The sequence below is a fragment of the Ranitomeya imitator genome, chromosome 3 (genome assembly GCF_032444005.1).
Source record: "Ranitomeya imitator isolate aRanImi1 chromosome 3, aRanImi1.pri, whole genome shotgun sequence".
Taxonomy (NCBI): domain Eukaryota; kingdom Metazoa; phylum Chordata; class Amphibia; order Anura; family Dendrobatidae; genus Ranitomeya; species Ranitomeya imitator.
The window spans coordinates 536,531,655-536,553,040 of NC_091284.1; the positions used below are offsets into that span (position 1 = coordinate 536,531,655).

The 21,386-nt window shown below is 38.8% G+C and overlaps 1 protein-coding gene across 1 annotated transcript in view; it reads right to left on the minus strand.

Annotated features, from left to right (window-relative positions):
* The window catches only part of GABRB3 (gamma-aminobutyric acid type A receptor subunit beta3), a 474,798-nt gene that overhangs the window by 184,152 nt on the left and 269,260 nt on the right, over nt 1-21,386 (minus strand). The window contains exon 4 of the mRNA XM_069757827.1: nt 2,299-2,519. Within this exon, the coding sequence (XP_069613928.1) occupies nt 2,299-2,519 (221 nt within the window). The remainder of the gene's footprint in view (nt 1-2,298; nt 2,520-21,386) is intronic.

Sequence of the window (21,386 nt, forward strand, 5' to 3'; positions counted from 1 at the left end):
TAGATGCTACAAACTATTTAAAAGTAAGGTCCCCTACTGCCTGACACTAGGAACAGATGTTTTTGGTTGCCTTTGGATCTGGTCTCCATAACACACTAGATGCTACAAACTATTTTAAAGTCAGGTCCCTCACTGTATGACACTAGGAACAGAAGATTTTTTTGTGGCCTCTGGATCAGGCCTCTGTGGTGGGCCACTGGCAAGACGCCAGATATGGCAGAAGGGCCAGTTGGTGCATGTAGTCCAACTGGAAGCAAATAATGATGTTACGGTAGCTGAAGTGAGTCGCTGGACCCCTCAATACTTCCCTCATATACACAACAATTGTCAATAGTGGAAGGTGGCACTCGTTGATGGTATAGGACCCCCAGGGGCAATCCTGTAACGGTGGTCTCTGGGAGCATGTTTTGGAGCACCCATGGTGTTTCTGCAATCTCAAGCAGCCATACACTCAGGTGAACTTGTTAACAACAATTTTACTGAAAGAGGTAACGGGTACAGTCTCTCTCTTAAAGGCAAAGTTCACAGTATATTGTGCATATGAAAGTAATGATTCTATCCTCATGAGACATGCGAAGTTATGCCCTCTCAGGGTGGCTGGAGCAGAGTTTTCTTCACTTCCAATTAGAGGAAGTGTTATGCGCAGTCCAAGAAATATTACACTGATGGAGGGACCTTCACAGATTGGCTTTCTGTGTAAACACACTAAAGTATGGAAGTACTCACGGTTTTGAGCCTACCATTCTCTATCGCAGGGGTAGGTTAAACAAAGTCGGTGGCAAGGCAGCCACGTGGGTCTGGTCCTGGCTAGAAGCAAACAGGATAACAAGCTTGAACCACCCAGAACAGGAAGCTACCTCAGGAAGTGTGAGAGTCATGAGCCAGGAGTTACCTCAGGAAGTCTGTATGAGCCCTGAGCTGGGAGGCACGTCCCAGCCATTTCTATGACAACATGTTGTGAGGAGAATAATCACTTAGCTTTCATATACATATTGGACAGTAGATGGCAGCAAAGCACATTTATGAGTTGTCGGTATACAATGCAATGTATTACCTTTTCTAACTCACAGTGCCCAAACTAATTCTGACATACTGGAACAAATCTACTGCCACATGACAACTGTCTCATTCAGAAGCGGTAGAACGAGTGCCGGGATACCACACCTCTATAACACACTAGATGCAACAAACTATTTTAAAGTCCGGTCCCCTACAGTATGACACTAGGAACGAAGAATTTTTTGTGGCCTCTGGATCAGGCCTTTATAACATACTAAAGTCAGGTCCCCTACTGTATGTCACTAGGAACAGTAGAATTTTTTGGTGGCCTCTGAATCAGGCCTCTATAATACACTAGATGCTACAAACTATTATTTTGGTTATGTGTGTGAGATTTGCAGACAGCTTAATTTCAACCCAACAAAATGACAAAATGTGATACGGCGAGCTGTAACTTTTTGCAACTGAAAAATTATAATTATTTTTAATGTGCATTAGCTCTGCAGACAGGTTTGTGGTGTCAGAACATTGTGGATGCTTCCTGCGCCCTGATTGGCTAGCCGCAATGTGCACGCATAAAGTTAAGAAAAAAAAAGTTTACAAGAACACCACGCCTCTGAGCTCTGAAACCCCCTTCACTCTTCAAGCACATGCAAAACCCTTATGATACACCACCATTACCATGGCAAAAGTGCTGAAAATACTTTTGTGGCAACGCAAATATTTTCCCGCACTTTTTTACCGGATGTTAATGATTTTTTCAAATTTTATAACATTTTGCTCGTGTTTCCGATCACAAATCCAAATGTGCTATATTTGTGCCGGATTTACATTTGGTAATCGTTTTCCAAACAAATTCGATCATCACTAGTCTCCACCCCTACATAATTCTGCTCTCACATTAGGTGGCAAAAACGCTTTAAAGGTTTACAACTTTGGTTACAGTATGCTCCCTTAAAAAACATGTGTACTCTTTGTTCATTTAACGTGAATTACCTATGACACATAAGCAGATTCCAGAAGTAAATGAGAAACTTGTATGTGAAATAAAGCACACGAGCTATGGTTAGGTATGGTAGCCAGTAAGTAGTCACAGGACCAATAAAAAAAGTATCAAACAAGGAATCAGAAATATTTGCTGATATATAAAGATAATGATGTTGTAGATGCCACCGGCACACTATTAATCAAATAAGCAACAGAAATACAGTTGGTGTAAATTAGCTAAAAAAATTTGTTTTATAACACATAGTGTTTTTCTAAAGATACAGTAATTAAGTCTGGTGATGTCTTCCTTACCTTAAGCCATAGAGAACTGTCCCATCTGGGTGAAGTCTGATCATCCGATTTTTTACAGTAACACCGTGTACAAAAGACTTTTTATCATTCAGAAAATAAGTGTCAGGAACCCACAGCTGATCTGCCACTCGGTTGTCAAGTGTGAGGTTGAGGGGGATTCCTGTATAAGCGAGTCTCTTGTCCCTCCAGTACTGCTGAAAATACATTGTCAAAGTATAATCCTGTAAAGAGAAAAGACGGAACATTTAATACATCCTTAAAATGAATTTTTATATTTCATAATAGTAATCCCAGTCTGCATCCCATATTTTATGTCAGTATCTTAATGCAGACTTTGAATTTAGCATACAATGTACAATGTGATATTGTGAATCACTGTATACTATGCAATTTTCTTATTGACTATTGTTGATAAGTTCCCAAGATGAGTTTTTGACGCCGCGTATTTTTCCTGCACAAAAAAAGGCAGCGTCTTGCAGTACCAGTAAAGTGAATGCGATTTACTGAAATCTCTGAATTTTACGTCTGGATTTTCTCCATAGAATATCAATAAATGCAGAAAATCTGAAAGTAAAAAAACGTTTTTAGTGCGTTTCCGCTCATGAAACTCTCAAAATAAGCATGTATAAACATGACTATATCAATAAACGTTTATTTAAGTCAAATACCAATAACTATCAAAAACAAAGCAGCTTTAATAAAACATGACGTAAAAAAAAAAGTAAAAAAAAATGTTAAAAAAAATGAAAAAAGAAAGAAACTGTAGAAAACAGAAAAAAAACTGTTTTCTACAGTTTTTCATTTTTTGGACATTTTCTTTGATCTTGATATACCTATAAGGGTGTTGAAATATTAAAATGTTGATTTTTTTCATTCTATCTTTTTAACATACATTGTTATCCATTGTATTATGCACCAACCCTATGAACTTTGACACTGTTCTGACATGTGATTATCTCTTGGCGCCAGATTTGAATGTCTACATCTATATAAACGGTATGTAAGGATATTGTACACTTATGCATCTCCTGAGGAAGAAGTTATGTGAACTTCGAAACACATTGAGAGAATAGTGAACAAAATACCAATTTCTTCATCCATATACTGGGATTGTGATTTCTACAGCAGCGCGGTCAATATCCACCTTTCCTTCTATCTGCTAAAGAGTCCTGGAGTTCATGGGACAACTAAAACTATAGCTGAAGCTCTAAGATAAAATTACTCCCATAACTTATTTCCCAGTAATACCTGAAAACAGTTTCTATTTCAGGATAAAAAAATAAAATTCACCGAAACAGACCAAAAAAAAACAATAAATATAATTTACTCCATTGTAACTCCCAAACATAAAAATTGTCAGGCTATTTAGACTCTAAAGTCATCTGCTCAATAGGAAGATAAGTCAATCAGAGGTTTATAAGAAACAAGCAAGCAAACAAAGAAACATATTGGAATTCACTTATTAAGAATACAAGTGTAATCCCATGGGAAATAAATATCGCCTGTATAATCTTGTTAGTGGCAATGGCTAGTACACTTTTATTGGGAATGTTACAATGTCGCCAGTTTTAATATAAATTGTTAAATCATCTAAAGCAATAGTAACTGCAAGAGAGAAAGTTCATGATGATCTGTAGTGTGTCTGCATGCTCTTCAATGTACGGTGCAACATTTGCTGTAATGGTAATTAACCACACAAAGATTCAGAATAAGGAGCATTATTACAATGAAATTATTACTTATGAAAAAAAGAAACATCACAAAGCCTGGGAGGTAAATTGTTTTATTGTTCTCTATGAGCGAGACTTAGAACAAATGAAAATTACAGTTTATTTTTCAAATGCTTATTAGTAATTTTGATTATTCAAAGAATTTAAAGAGTACTTCTCACCTCCTTGTGACTGACATTTTTAATAAAAAGAAACATGAAGTAGCCCAAGGCTAGTCCTTTAAAAATAAATAATTATATAAAAAAGTATTAAACTAACACAACTGTCTGTTTTCAGTCTGTAAAGGACCGGACTGACCAACAAAAATCGGGTATGAACTTCTGCCGTTAAGGGTTGTGGGAGGGCGTGACACGTTTTGGGACCGCAAAACACTCAAATGCAGCTTTTAGTAATAAAATGCAAGAGTGCGCTTTTGATTATAGAAGCACTATCTGCATTATTAAAATGGCAGGTGCTTGCTGTTAAGTGCTGTAATAATGGTACCGATAAGTAGCTGCTGTTTTCATGATGAAAGCAACACTGTTAGTACTTACGGTAAATGTGGAATAACGTAAAAAATCTCACTTTCTGAGACTAAAAGCTATCATGGAAAGTTTTGGCATGCTGCTATGTCTGCTGGCATCCCACATCTGGAGAGAGCCCAAGATTCTGCTCCTTACGTTTTATTTAAGTATGCTTAAAAAGGGTTGTGTCATGCCTATAAATGGGCAAAATTGTAAAGTGCTTGTAAAAATAAGCAACTTTCCAATTCACTCCATATTGAAAATACTTCCCATTCTCAACAATGGAGGCATTTTTAAATGTATAGTGTACAGATTATTGCATAGGTTGCTGAGAACCATACAGTCCCACAATGACCAGTTTCCATTGGCAATTAGTGTAAGCTAGGCTCTGTGCTTTACACCCTCCAGACACCACTGTGAAACTGGCAGGATCCTGGGAGAGCACACAGTTGGTCTGAACTGTTGAGCTCCAGGAGTACAGCATTGTTGGCAAAGTAGGGATCCAGGAGTGATGAGCTCCTGAAGATACCAACCTGGGAAAATCCCTTTAAAAAGTGCTACAATAACACTACATAAGAATGCAGTCGATTATTGCCTACTTTAAGAAGAAAATAGCAACCAAAAACACCATTCCCCATCCCTCCTCACTAAAAGACCACTTTGAGGGTCTTGCCTGGTCTTGGGAAGACATCTGTTCGATGTTGAAATGCCATTATTCTTTTTATACATTCTTATCAAGATATTACCTGCCTGACTGTTGCACAAAAGCTCTCCAGGACCAGGAGTGGCGGACATGGCCAACAAATGAGTTTAATTGATCTCCGCCTTCCAACTCCAAGGATACCACAGAAACCACAATGCCATTAGGAAAAATGGAGGATGGAAGTTCTGAAGGTGAAACTGAATCAAGAATATATGACAGTGTGTCAGCCTTCACATTCTTAGACCTTGGCCTAAATATGATATAGAACTTGAATATAGAGAAAAATAAAGTCCATCTGGCCTGTCTAGGAGTTAACCATTTAGCCGATTCAATATAAGCTAAATTCTTATGATCAGTGACCACAGTAATTTGATGGACTGCCTTCAGGGATTCAGACGGACCTCTACAGTCAGTTATGAAACTGTGACACTCAGCCTAGATTGGCTCTATTCCCGGAGGAGAAGAGCCAGGGTTTTCTATGGAGAAGTGAAAGTTGGTGCCACAAATTCCTCCATAGACTGATAAGGAGAGAACCCATAAGGGAATTGAACCCTGAAAATTCCTTGAAACAAAGACACAATGTGAAAAGTGACAAAAAGAGAAATAATCAAAATAAATAGTGAAAGTGTAACAATGAGTGGACATTCAGCTAGGAAATGTAAATTTTCTCCATTTTCTCCAAATACTCTGGAAAAAGATTGTGTGAAAAAGAGACTAAACCTCATGAAGGCTCTTCCACCTGAGGGCTTAGTCCCAAATTCAAGGTTTGCTGCGGTTAATGATGTTGTGTAATTATGCAGTGTCAAAAAAGCAGCAGTAAAATGTTACAGCATAGGGGATGGGATTTCTAGAAATCCCATGTCCACCATGCGTCCATGTGCACCTGCGGATCACCCGTGGAAACTGACATGCAACGCGTCTTTCAGCATGTCAGTTTCTCTTGGTATGTATGCGGATTTTCAATATAGACTGGCATTAATGAAGAAAATCTGCATGTGTAAAAAACATAAATGAGTGTCCATGAATTTGCATAATAGGTGCAGAAATGACACAGACATTCAGCAGCATCAAAACTGCAGCAGATCCGGAACGTGGGAATGTACCCTGAGTATACCATTCCTTGGGCTCTTCTGCATTTAACCTTGAGAAACTTTCATACAGCTTTTAATCATTGGCAGCAAGGTAGCTCAGTGGTTAGCACTGCAGCCTTAAAGTGCTGGGGTCCTGGGTTCAAATCCCACCAAGGACAGCATCTGTAAGGAGTTTTTATGTTCTCCCTGGATTTCCTCCCACACTGCAGACTGTGAGCCCCAATGGGGACAGTGACCATAATGTCTGTAAATAAATCATTATGCTTTAAAACATGTACACAAAAAAGGTCCCAAATAAACAACAAAGTGCAAGCACAATCATAGCTACTTGCACTTAAATCAACAGTCTTACAAGACTATAAGAATGCATACCTAGGGAATGACGATGGTGCCTGCTGGAATTACATATCTCCTCACCAAACTAGGACTTAATGGGGTTGTCCGATCTAAAATTATAAGTCTGCAGTCACTCTGTACGACTGCAGACTTATGAACCCCCCAGCGGCGGCTCTGGGTGCTGTGAGGAGTCACCTTTTTCTGAGATGGGAACGGCGATGATGTATGAAATATAAATAGTCCTGGCCATAACTCGAAAAGTCTGCGCAACCTCACTTCATAAACAAGTGTGGAGTGTGACTGCGCCAACAAGACAACTGTGTGGACGGCCGCATAACTAGACAGGGGTCAACCTAGCTGAAAACAATGTAAGGAACTAGTCGAGTTCTGGCCAGAAGTTTGCATATCACATATGCATCTGTCGGCTCCGGCTCACAAGATAGAGCAACTGCAGACTTATCATTTTAGACCGGGTAACCCCCTTTAAAGGGGTTATCCAGTGATAAAGTGATCAGTAACACACCTATCCACAGAAGTAGGGTTTTGACCACTAAGGACTGCATCGAATGGAGAACTTTTATATGCCCATTGAAATGGAGTGGCAGTGTGCTTGCTAGTCTGCTGTTCTATTCATTTTCCATAGGAATGCCGAGCGCTGTGCTGGAATTTTTATGGCCGGCCCATACAGAAAGAATAAAGCAGAAGTGGAGCGTCTGATCTGCAGCTACATTTTATAATGGGGATAAAAGTTCCCTAATGGGGATAAAAATTCACTGGTCTGACAATCAGTCAGGTATTGGTAGATTAAACATGTGGACAGATGGTAACTTGTTTGCACTGGACAATTGCATGTCCTAATATGTAAGACTTTGTGTGCTTAGCTTAAATCCAGTCCTCTATATTTTGCTACTCGTTGCCGGCAGGGTGGAAATTTGTTTACAACACTAGTTATGCCACCCAGTATGCTGGCATTACTGTCTCTTGTAGAAAATGGGAGACAATATCATGAGTCTACTATAGGGCTAATATTTTTCATGTAGGGTCTTATAGGGTTATTACCTGGCCGGCACCCAATTTACCTAGAAAACGGGAATCACTCACAGACACCTTTGTCATAACTCAATCCTAATGACCACACTTAATGTTCATACATCTGGAACTGGATGTCCTGGGTGAGCCGACTTCATAATTCAACTGATTAAAGTTGCTTTCATGGCATATCACCAGGGACTCTGAGTTGGGTTTGGTTTAAGTGGAGGACGTGATGATGCTACTTAAAAATTGTCTTTTGTTTGAGACATTAATACTTTTCTCTGCTACATTGGCCGCACAGAAAGGGTGCCAGTCAGATTTTGTAAATTATCTTGTTATAAAAATGGCAGTCTTGGGGGTAATGGGTATTTTTCAGTTCTCTCCATCCAAGCTCTATATCTAACCCACAAAACATGTAATCAAGCAATTTACTTAGCTAACTTTATGAGTCCCAAAGACATTGAATAAAGCAGAAGAGAATATGTTCAATTGCTACTGCATTCAAACATGGTGTCTCGTGAAAACATTAGAATTAGAATCACCATCATTATGTGGACGACAGATTTAGATTCAGTGAAAACCAATCCACTCCAAGTAGCCTAACCAAAGAAGAGAGGCAGCAACTGGTGGCTATGAGGAGAGCTCCACAGACTTAAAAAATCTTATTTATTGGTTCATGTTAAAATTCCTAATAAAATCATTATCATCTAAGAACAATAAAATACACTGTTAATTACTGGTGAGACGGACTTTGCTTCTTCACCTGTGGGCTACGCCTTGCCAAACCTCCCAGTTACACCCCTGATTAAAGGAGGCTTAAGAAATGTAATGCACAAATCATAACAATAAGATCTCTGAAGGTTTCCTGCAGAGTCTGGCACGAAAATATTAACATCAAATTCTTTAAGGCGAATTAGTCAACTATGCAACTCTGTCCTCTCTGAGAGCTTGCATTAGTAACACTCACGTTTCCATGGTTATTGCAGTAAAAAACAGCTACAATCGGGGCCAAAAGTTTGTAAAAAAAAAATTTGCAAAATCATTTGTCAAAAAACATTCTTAATCACAAAACCCCAAAACGTGTATAGAGAGATAAAAAAAAATCTAGGTGTGCATAGTGACCGCCAATATGTCTTCTACTGACCTGAGTTATAACAGAATAACATCCCATACAGGTGACAATCTGGCAGATATCAGATGTACACTATAGCTGACAACTTGCTGCATTAGCCACAATCAGTGTTAGCACCGTCAAAATTTGTATAACCCCTTAAATGCTACTGTAAGTGGTGACTATATCAAATAAATGGTTAACAGAGTGTGGGGGCTCCCTCTTTTTCCCCATCGGCACCCTAAGATCATAATTGTGTGATCCTGATGGTTGCCATGGCAATTCACAGCCAAACAGCGGCCTTAGAGTCTGCCGGCTACAGTGACCTGTTCAGAAGTTAGCAGCATTTAGGTGGTAAAAAAAAAATCACTTTTTCATTCCTATCATGTCACTTTACATTAATTCCTGAAAATTACCTGAAGAGTTAATAAACTACCCGACTGCAGTTTTCAATATGTCGAGAGGTGGTGGTTTTAAAATGGCATCACTTTTGGGGGTTTCCCAATATATTGGACCACTAAAGACACTTCAAAACTGGATAGGTCCCTAAAAAAAAGTTAAACCTCGTAAAATGCGAACAAAATAAAAGAACATTTTACAAATGGAGCTGATTTAAAGCATGAGGGAAATGCATTTTATATAGGTTTTTCTATGGTATCACTATCTTGATTAAAGGATAAACATTCCATGTTTGAAAATTGCACATTTTTTTAATATTTTTCTCAAATTTGTAAACAAACACAAAACATAATGACTTAAATTTTCCAATATCATAAAGTATTATGTGCCACGAAAAAACATTCTCAAAATCTCTGGGATTTGTTGAAGGGTTCCAGAGTTATTAACACATAAAGTGACACTGGTCAGATTTTAAAAATTTGGCCCGGTCACTTAAGGGTTAAATATCAGGTTGGTGAGGTGCCGCCGAAAAGTGGCACATTGGACTATTCATCTGAGCGTCCAAGTCTAGTAAATGTATATTTTACTCTGAAAAGCTGTAGCCAGTTTCAAATTCAAGCTGCTCGGGATTCAGGCAGAATGAATCTGCTGTCAGGTTCACATTGAGAAAATAAAAGTGAAGGTGACATGTTTTTAAGTTGTTAGTTCTTCTAATGTTATGAGATTTAAATTAAGTATTTTGCTTTTATTGTTAATAACTTGCTCACGAAAAGGAAGTTAATTTTGACCTGTTAGTCATGCTAGGGTTCTATGCTAGGGACCAGCAGTTATTCACACGGGTTTTAACGAATATATGCATTCGTGCCCTTCACCATCCCAGCTACTTCAAAATATTCTTAAAGGGGTTGTCTGATCCAAATTGATTAGTCTTCAGTCACTCTGTGTGACTGCAGACTTATGAATCCCAACAGTGCACGCACTGGTGCATTGCAATGCATTATAACAGTGATCAGAATAAGACAAGTTAAAGTCCCATAGAGGGACTAAGTAAAAAAGTAAACGGAATAAAAATAAAAAAACTCACAAAATAACAAGCAAAGTAAAATAAAAAAATATTATACCAATAAATAGGTACATTTAAGTAAAAAAATGAAAAAAATACACGTATTTGGGATCGCCACATCCGCAACAACCTGATCTATAAAAGTGTCATATTATTTAACCCCATTCAATGAACTCCCTGAAGAAATGCTTTGCCAAAAAAACTATGCCCCAAAAATCTGGAATAAAAGAAGATGAAAAAGTTGAAAGTTATTAAAAATGATATAGCTGAATATGTCATCTTGTACTGCAAAAACAAATTGAAATACAGCTCCGTCAGTAGAGAATTAAAAAAGCTATAGTTCTCAAAATACAGTGATGCAAAAAAAATTTTTTTCTATAAAATAGTTTTTATTTACTATGTGAAAGCGCAAAAACGTAAAAAAAGCTGTTTAAATGAGGTATCGTTGTAATCTTACTAACCTGAAGAATTAAGCTGTCTTATCACTTTTATCACATGGTTAATGGCATAAAAAAACAATTTCTGAATTGTAGATTTTGTTCATTCAACCTCCCAAAAATCAGAATAGAAAGCGATCAAAAAAGTTATGTGTCTGAAAAAAAACCAATAAAAGGTACCAATAAAAATGTTAACTCGTCCTGCATAAAACAAGCCATAACATGACTCTGTCGGCAGAAATTTAAAAAATTATAGCTTTCAAAATATGGCGATACAAAAAACATTTTTTTTGCAAAAAAAGGTTTTTTTAATGTGTGATAGCAGCTCAACATAAAAAATATAAATGTGTTATCTCTGTAAAGAAAGAAAAGAATAAAGTCATCAAATCACTTATACCGCACAGGGAACAGCATGAAAACATAAATAAAAGAAATTGTTGAACTGCAGTTCAATTGATTTGTTCATTCGGTCTCCCAAAGATCGCATGGTATCCTACGCGCTGTGCTGAGCGCTTACACTGGAGTTTTTGTGTAAATCCATGTGAATACTTTTCTGCCCAATGATGACAGAAGTAATCTAGGAGTGATACCTTTATTGGCTAACCAGAAAATAATATGTTTGCAAGCTTTCAGAGCACATTGGCTCCTTCTTCAGGCAAGATGACAAATAGATTAATAAGAAACAAGCACAACATTTAGAGAATACTACAGCAGGACATTTGTTCAGGGGGGTGGGAAAGTGTGATGCCTCCTAAAGATAAGCCAAGGTAATCAAATTAGGCAATTTCTTACAAATGGAGAGGCAGTGGGAATAATGTTTTTAGTTATCCTGAATCCTTCTGGTGGAGGTGTGAATTGTATCCATGCAGTGACTCATAAATCGAGGTGTTAAATTGAGTCCTAGTGTCAAAGAATTAAACATCTTCATTAGATTGAATTCCCAAATTTTTCTTTCCCTGTGGTCCTTAAAATTACCGTTTAGTATTAAGACTTTTAAATCTGTCATAATGTGTCCAGGTCCAGAGAAATGTTTTCCCACTGGTGTGTCCATTTCATTCCTGATTGTGTGTCTGTGTAGATTCATCCTAGTTTGTAGTTTTTGCATGGTTTCCCCAATATAAATACTTCCAAGGCACCTCGTATATTGTATCATGTACACCACGTTGGAGGATGTACAAGAAAAGGAACCCATGACCTTATAGTCCTGATTTGTGTTTGGTGCATGGACTATATTTGTTGGTAATATGTGGGTACAAGTTTTGCATTTTTTACTGTTACAGGGGAATGTGCCAGTCACTGATGGTGATGAGTAGTGTTGAGCATTCCGATACTGCAAGTATACCGAGTTCCAATATTTTTGTGATATCGGAAATCGGAATCGGCGTGTGTGGTGCGTATGGTTCCCAGGGTCTGGAGGAGAGGAAACTCCCCTTCAGGCCATGGAATCCATATTAATGTAAAGAATAAAAATAATAAATATGGATATACTCACCCCTCCGACGAACCCTGGCTGTCACCGCTGCGAGCGTCTGCCTCCGTTCCCGAGAATTGCAGAGAGTGAAGGACCTTCGATGACGTCGCGGTCACGTGAGCGGTCACGTGACCGGTCACCTGACCACGACGTCATCGAAGGTCCATCACTCTCTGCAATTCTCGGGAACGGAGGCAGATTCTAGCAGCGGTGACAGCCAGGGTCCTTCTGAGGGGTGAGTCTATCCATATTTATTATTTTTATTCTTTATTTTTTACATTAATTTATTTTTTACATTAATATGGATCCCAGGGCCTGAAGGAGAATTTCCTCTCCTTCAGGCCCTGGAAACCATCCAGGATACCTTCCGATATTTGTGTCCCATTGACTTGCATTGGTATCGGGTATCGGTATCGGCGAGATCCGATATTTTGCGGGTATCTGCCGATACCATCCGATACCGATACTTTCAAATATCGGAAGGTATCGCTCAACACTAGTGATGAGAGGACACTTCAGACAAGGAGATTCCTTAAGTCAGGGGGCTGTTTGTAGGAGAGAAGTGGTAGTTCTGGGAATAAGTCTTTCAATTTGTGATCTCTATGGAATATGGGTTGGAGAGGAGCACCAATTTTCCTTAGGATGCTCATGTGGGGGTAGTATGTGACCACAAGAGGTACCCTGTTGTTATCCTCTCTCAGTTTGTAATCCAAGAGGCTGTTTCTTGGGATCCTTGTAGCCCTGTGGATCTGCTCATCTATTACCAGTGGATGGCATCCTTGTTGTAGGAATGTATTCCTCAGTGATCACAGCTGTACTTCCCTGTCTTTGCTGTCTGAACAGATCCGAATATACTGTACCTCAGAGCTTGACTGTAGATGATGGATTTTTTGTGTGTCTTGGATAAAAGCTGTTCCATCTAAGATAAGCCAGATGTCCGATGGGCTTATGGTAAACTGATGTTTGTATGGCATTGACCTTGATGTACAGCATATGGTCATGTCCAGAAAATGTATTTGGGTCTTTGAAAAGTTGAGGGTGAGCTTGATGGTTGGGTGGTACCTGTTGAAGTTATTGTGGAAGGTGAGTAGATCATCTTTCGAGCCTGTCCATATTATTAGCAGATCATCAATGTAGCGGAAGTATGCAAAAGGTTTAATGGAGCAAGATGACAAAAATTCTTCCTCCAGTTTCGCCATAAATAAGTTAGCATATTGTGGGGACATTTTGCTTCCCATGATGCTGCCCATACACTGTTGGTATAAATTGTTCCCAAAAGAAAAATAGTTGTGATGGAGCACAAACCTGATAAATTGCAGTGTTGGTTCTGTGGCTAGATTGTTCTTTTGAAGGAAATATTGCTGCAATTCCATCCTCAAGAGGAATGTTGGAATAGAGAGACTCTACATCCATGGTGGCTAGTAGCGTGTCCTCTGGAAGTGTGCCCAGCGCTGACAATTTGCAAAGAATATCCATGGTGTCCTGGATATAGCTGGGTGTCTTCCTCACCAAGGGTTTCAGAATGTTCTCCACCCAGCCTGAGATATTCTCAGTTAAAGTCCCAATACCAGAGATGATAGGCCTCCCAGGATTACCTTCTTTATGTATTTTAGGTAACATGTAGAAGGTACATGTTTGGGGATGGTCTGGTATTAGTTCCAGCAGTGAGGATGAAGTGGAATCAAATCCATTGATGATATGTGTTAGTTCCTCTGTGTAATTTTTGGTTGGATCTCCCTGAAGTGGAGTGTAGTATTTTATATCCAAGTTGTCTGTTTGCTTCCTGGATGTAATCTGTCGTGTTCATTATGACTACAGCTTCTCTTTTGTCAGCTTGTTGGATGATGATATTGTTATTGTCTCTTAAGGATTGTATGGCTTTTCTTTCCTCCAAAGTGATATTTTGTGGCACTTTATGGTGTCTGTCCAAAATGTCAGATTTAACTTTTTTACGGAAACAGTCAATGTAGTGATCCAGCGTTTGGTTGTGCCCAGGTTGGGGGGTCCAGTTTGTCGTCTTTTTCTTTTTTGCTGTGTCGTTCACATTGTCTTGTGATACGATATGTGCATGGTTATGAAAGAATTCTTTGAGTCGCAATCTGCGGAAGAATTCCTCAATATCACTACAGAACTGAGCCCTAACAAGCTGTTTTGTAGGACAAAATGTTAGTCCCTTTGATAGAACATGCATTTCTCCTGTGCTTGGCTCATATTGTGAGAGGTTTACAACAGAGGATGATATATTAAAATGATTCTGTAAATTGGGCTTACCTTCAGCTACATTGAGACCTGATTTTTCCCTGAGTCTGTCCAATTTCTTTTTCTTATTACAAACTTTCTTATTATTTTTCTTCTGTTACAAACCCCCAAATATAACAGAAAGCATGGAAAGTCTACTTCTAAAGCAGATAGATGAAGCTGCAACCCATAATGAGGTCCTGGTTATGGGGGACTTTAACTACCCGGATATTAACTGGGAAACAGAAACCTGTGAAACCCATAAAGGCAACAGGTTTCTGCTAATAACCAAGAAAAATTATCTTTCACAATTGGTGCAGAATCCAACCAGAGGAGCAGCACTTTTAGACCTAATACTATCTAATAGACCTGACAGAATAACAAATCTGCAGGTGGTTGGGCATTTAGGAAATAGCGACCACAATATTGTGCAGTTTCACCTGTCTTTCACTAGGGGGACTTGTCAGGGAGTCACAAAAACATTGAACTTTAGGAAGGCAAAGTTTGAACAGCTTAGAGATGCCCTTAATCTGGTAGACTGGGACAATATCCTCAGAAATGAGAATACAGATAATAAATGGGAAATGTTTAAGAACATCCTAAATAGGCAGTGTAAGCGGTTTATACCTTGTGGGAATAAAAGGACTAGAAATAGGAAAAACCCAATGTGGCTAAACAAAGAAGTAAGACAGGCAATTAACAGTAAAAAGAAAGCATTTGCACTACTAAAGCAGGATGGCACCATTGAAGCTCTAAAAAACTATAGGGAGAAAAATACTTTATCTAAAAAACTAATTAAAGCTGCCAAAAAGGAAACAGAGAAGCACATTGCTAAGGAGAGTAAAACTAATCCCAAACTGTTCTTCAACTATATCAATAGTAAAAGAATAAAAACTGAAAATGTAGGCCCCTTAAAAAATAGTGAGGAAAGAATGGTTGTAGATGACGAGGAAAAAGCTAACATATTAAACACCTTCTTCTCCACGGTATTCACGGTGGAAAATGAAATGCTAGGTGAAATCCCAAGAAACAATGAAAACCCTATATTAAGGGTCACCAATCTAACCCAAGAAGAGGTGCGAAACTGGCTAAATAAGATTAAAATAGATAAATCTCCGGGTCCGGATGGCATACACCCACGAGTACTAAGAGAACTAAGTAATGTAATAGATAAACCATTATTTCTTATTTTTAGTGACTCTATAGCGACGGGGTCTGTTCCACAGGACTGGCGCATAGCAAATGTGGTGCCAATATTCAAAAAGGGCTCTAAAAGTGAACCTGGAAATTATAGGCCAGTAAGTCTAACCTCTATTGTTGGTAAAATATTTGAAGGGTTTCTGAGGGATGTTATTCTGGATTATCTCAATGAGAATAACTGTTTAACTCCATATCAGCATGGGTTTATGAGAAATCGCTCCTGTCAAACCAATCTAATCAGTTTTTATGAAGAGGTAAGCTATAGACTGGACCACGGTGAGTCATTGGACGTGGTATATCTCGATTTTTCCAAAGCGTTTGATACCGTGCCGCACAAGAGGTTGGTACACAAAATGAGAATGCTTGGTCTGGGGGAAAATGTGTGTAAATGGGTTAGTAACTGGCTTAGTGATAGAAAGCAGAGGGTGGTTATAAATGGTATAGTCTCTAACTGGGTCGCTGTGACCAGTGGGGTACCGCAGGGGTCAGTATTGGGACCTGTTCTCTTCAACATATTCATTAATGATCTGGTAGAAGGTTTACACAGTAAAATATCGATATTTGCAGATGATACAAAACTATGTAAAGCAGTTAATACAAGAGAAGATAGTATTCTGCTACAGATGGATCTGCATAAGTTGGAAACTTGGGCTGAAAGGTGGCAGATGAGGTTTAACAATGATAAATGTAAGGTTATACACATGGGAAGAGGGAATCAATATCACCATTACACACTGAACGGGAAACCACTGGGTAAATCTGACAGGGAGAAGGACTTGGGGATCCTAGTTAATGATAAACTTACCTGGAGCAGCCAGTGCCAGGCAGCAGCTGCCAAGGCAAACAGGATCATGGGGTGCATTAAAAGAGGTCTGGATACACATGATGAGAGCATTATACTGCCTCTGTACAAATCCCTAGTTAGACCGCACATGGAGTACTGTGTCCAGTTTTGGGCACCGGTGCTCAGGAAGGATATAATGGAACTAGAGAGAGTACAATGGAGGGCAACAAAATTAATAAAGGGGATGGGAGAACTACAATACCCAGATAGATTAGCGAAATTAGGATTATTTAGTCTAGAAAAAAGACGACTGAGGGGCGATCTAATAACCATGTATAAGTATATAAGGGGACAATACAAATATCTCGCTGAGGATCTGTTTATACCAAGGAAGGTGACGGGCACAAGGGGGCATTCTTTGCGTCTGGAGGAGAGAAGGTTTTTCCACCAACATAGAAGAGGATTCTTTACTGTTAGGGCAGTTAGAATCTGGAATTGCTTGCCTGAGGAGGTGGTGGTGGCGAACTCAGTCGAGGGGTTCAAGAGAGGCCTGGATGTCTTCCTGGAGCAGAACAATATTGTATCATACAATTATTAGGTTCTGTAGAAGGACGTAGATCTGGGGATTTATTATGATGGAATATAGGCTGAACTGGATGGACAAATGTCTTTTTTCGGCCTTACTAACTATGTTATTGATGAGGTGATATTGTAAACTGTTGTAGAAATCCAGCAATGTCTCCTTGATTAGACAAGAACCCTGTCCTTGTAGTCGGTCCTGTAGGTAATTTATCTCTTTATGGATGGTCCTCTTCTTTTGGTAGAAAAATCCAATTAGATGATTCTGCAGTCTCTCAGATGATCTGTAGCAAAGTTTCTGTGAAAAATGGGTATTGTAGTTATACTTTTTTGGATTCCTTATTATGAGGCTTTTAGGGATTAGGTTTTCCTTCTTGCATCTGGATAGAAAGAAAATGTTGCTGTTCATTCGTGCCAGCTTCTTCAGGAGGTTTTTCAAATCCATCTGTGTAAATCCATTAAATAAGTGATACAGGTGGAACCTCTGGTGGAAGATTCCCTATAATGAGGCAGATGAGGCACAATGGATCTGGCTTGTGATCCAGCAGTGTCTAGATAAAAAATGAGGTTGGCCACAGTTTTGTGCTCCTCTGAAAAGGACACCACTGAACAGAGTAACTCTTCTGCTCATTATAGTGGATGGATACCTCAGGGGTTTCATCTGAATCATATCATTCAGATATTTAAATGGAAACTGTAATCTAAGTGCTCAGTGTAGAGAGACATATAAATGTAATCCAAAAAGTTATGAATAATGTTCCAAATAAAAGCTTGGAGTAAATCCACAAAAAAAAGAAAGTTCCCATCATCTGTCAATGGAAATATAGGGGGATTCCAAGTTACTGGAACCACAAAGGCTCTGGAAGAGCAAAATAACTCCTTGCCCACCAAAAGAATTCCAGAGAATTTAGCGCTCCCAAATCCAAAATGACCCCCTCTCTTGTGAGCCTCACAGTCTGCCGAAACCACATTTAGCATCCACATGTTTGACATTTCTATAGCAATGAGAGCCCACTTAATTGGAAGGGTCCTTTTCTCCTGAAGCACGAGCTTGGCCTAATGTATGGGAGCATCCATTGCTGCTTGTTTCTGGAAAACACCCATGGAGACAAAATCACCTGTAGATAATTTGCCAGAGAGCTTTCTTTTCCAAAATGGGGTCACTTGAGGGGGAGTTTTGATCTTCTGGCACTTTGAGTCGGCAAACTTATCTCGAAGAGTTAAATAGTGCTCTCTCCCTCCCGAGTCTCGCCATATGGCTAAGCAGTACTGTACAGCAACATATGGGGCATTACCATGTTGAGTAGAAATTGTATGACACATTTTGGTGCCGTTTATTCACATTTCCTGGTTTAAAATGTAAAATCTGGGGCTAAAACTAAATTTTTGCGTTAAACATGTAATTAATGTTTCATCACTGCGCAATGGTTTAAAACTTGTGGTGTTAATATGTTGACTAAACCTTTAGATTAATTGTGTTATTTAAATGCACTTTTGCTTTTTAACTTAGTTACATCAGGGTTTTTGCTTACTTTTTCTCTTGCAGGTTTTATTGTTTTGTGGCCAATGTGAACATGCATTTAACTTCTGCATGTGTACCAACTCAAGGTAAGCTAAATTTTTGTGTTTTTTTCTTTGTATTGTTGCATTCTGTGCAAGCCGGGGCATGGTCTCACTGTTTCTGAGCTGGAGATTGTATATAAGTCTTCCTCAGTCTGGTGTTCCCTGGTTGGGCCCAGTCCTTTTGTCTGCCCTTATTCACACTGAGGTGAACATTGACACATGGTAAGGTTTTAATATTAAACAGTGTAGGACTGTCCCGATCAGAGTTACCTTGATGCAGTGGGATGGCTTTTGTGCTATTTTTTTTATCAAAAAACAGTATTACTAAAAACTCTGTTATTTAAATGCACTTTTGCTTTTTTACTTAGTTACATCAGGGTTTTTGCTTACTTTTTCTCTTGTAGGTTTTAATTCATTTAGAGGTGTAGTTTGTAAAATGGGGTCACTTATGGGGGTGTTCTGCTGTTCTGGCACCACAGGAGCTCTTCCAGTGGATCATGCCCCGCAAACCATAACAGCAAAATCTGCACTATAATATGGCGCTCCTTCCAATCTCAGCTTTCCACTATGCCTGAATAGTATTTCCTATTTACATGTAGGATATTGGTGCACTCAGTAGAAATGTTGCAACAAACTTTAAAGTCCATTATTTTTTCTATTAGCTGTAGCATTATTGCCGGTACCCCTGCCCGGTGTCCCCTTCTCTCCCATGCAGAAACACCAGCTTACGCATTGCCCCAGGCCTTGGCACAGTCCCTGGCATGTTTCAACCCGTCACTTCCTGGAGTTCACACTGTATAGTGACAGGGTGGTGTAGTTTGTAAAATTGGGTCACTTTTACAGATTTTTGCTGTTCCAGAAACTCAGGAGCTCTGCCAATGTGACATGGCACTCTCAAACTATTACAGCAAAATCTGAACTCCAATATGGCGCTTCTTTACTTCTGATCTTTGCACTGTGCCTCAAAATTACTTTTTGACCACATATGAAGTATTGTCATGCCCAGGAAAAATTGTGTAACAAATTGTACAGTTCATTTTCTCCAATTACCACTTTTGAAAACTTGGGGCCAAAGCAACATTTTAGTGGAAACACTGGTAATATTCATTTACTCAACCCAATATTATACAATTCTGTGAATCACCTGAATTATAAAATTCTTGAGGTGAAATGCTTTTAAATGGGGTCATTTGTGGGGTACTCTACTGTTTAGGCATATCACAGGCTCAAGCAAATGCGATCTGGTGTCCGCTACCTATTCCAGGCTATTTTTGCACCCAAAAAGTCAAATGGTGCTCCTTCCTTTCCAAGTCCTGCCATACGCTTAGACAGTAGTTTTTCACCACATATGGAGTATTGGCGTACTGAGGATAAATTATGCAACACATTTTGGGGTCCATTGTCTCCTGTTACCCTTGTGAAAATAAAAAAATGGGGCTCAAGCAATATTTTTGTGGGAAAGTAACACTTAAGTTTTTTTTCCACATTGCTTTAATTCCTGTTAAGCACCTTAAGGGTTAATAAACTTCTTGAATGTGGTTTTGAGCACTTTCAAGGGTGCAGTTTTTAAAATAGTGTCATTTTTAGGTATTTTCTGTCATAACAGCCCTTCAAAGTCACATCAAAAGCAATGTGATTTGTAAATAATTGGTTTTGCTAAGTTTGTGGGAAAAATTAGAAATTGCTCATAAACGTTTAACCCTTCTAACTCTCTCTAAAAAAAATTATGTTTCAAAAATGATTCTGATGTAAAATAAATATGTGGTAAACATGGTAAATGTTATTTATCAACTATTTTGTGTGATATAAATATCTGGTTTAAGAACATAAAAATTAAAAGTTTGAAAGTTACAAAATTTCCACAATGATTCCAATATTTTCACAAATAAATGCAAAAAATATTGACATAAGTTTACCACTGACATAAAGTGCAATGAGTCATTAAAAAAACAATCTTACAATCTCTGGCATATATTGAAGAGTTCCAATGTTATTAGCGCTTACAATGTCAAAATTGTAAAGTCTGGCCTGGTCAGCAACATAAAAACATGCTGGGGGTAAAAGGGTTAAAAATGTTGCTGTAGAAAAAAGATACAAGAAAAAACAGCACCAACCAATCACTGGTTAATATAAGGCATACCACTTAAATATAAGAATCGTGGTGCATGTAAAATGGGAAGAAGTATAATGAAAACTACAGAAAAACAGCACTCACCATTCCTTTAAAAAATGATGCCCTTTATTTCATGTGATTGGACAGTCCTTGGATAGCAGGGGGAGCGGGGAAGGAAAGGAGGACAACACCCATTTCACGCCTATCCCAGCGCTTCTGCGGGTCAACGCATGTTTCTTCCCCTCCCTGCTCTTAATGGAACTTAGACATATTAATAGTCTCCCTCCAGAACAGTGCTTTTCTCTTACGCCACAAAAAAGTCATACATAAGCGTTACTATTATACGTAACAAAAGAGCATTTATTGATGTTTTCTTCCACGACTTTCCCCATGCACTTAACATAGGGATGTCTGATGTAATATGTTTATTTTTTCCCATAAGTCCCCTTGGTTTAAGTTGGTATAAGGGTTAAGGTTTAAGTACAAAGAAAAACCTCAAAAATTGTGCTCAGGGTTTGTGTTCATTTTGCTTCTTGTAGGTATTGTATGCTTTTTGGCCGATGTGAACATGTGTTTATGTGCTGCATGTATACCAACTTATACCAAGCTCAATTGTTGTGTTTTTTCTTTGTATTTTTGCATTTTGTGCAAGGCGGGGTGTGGCCTCCCCTTCCTTGAACTGGAAATTACATTTAAAAGCTTCCCCAGACTCGTGTCCACAGATCGGGACCCGGT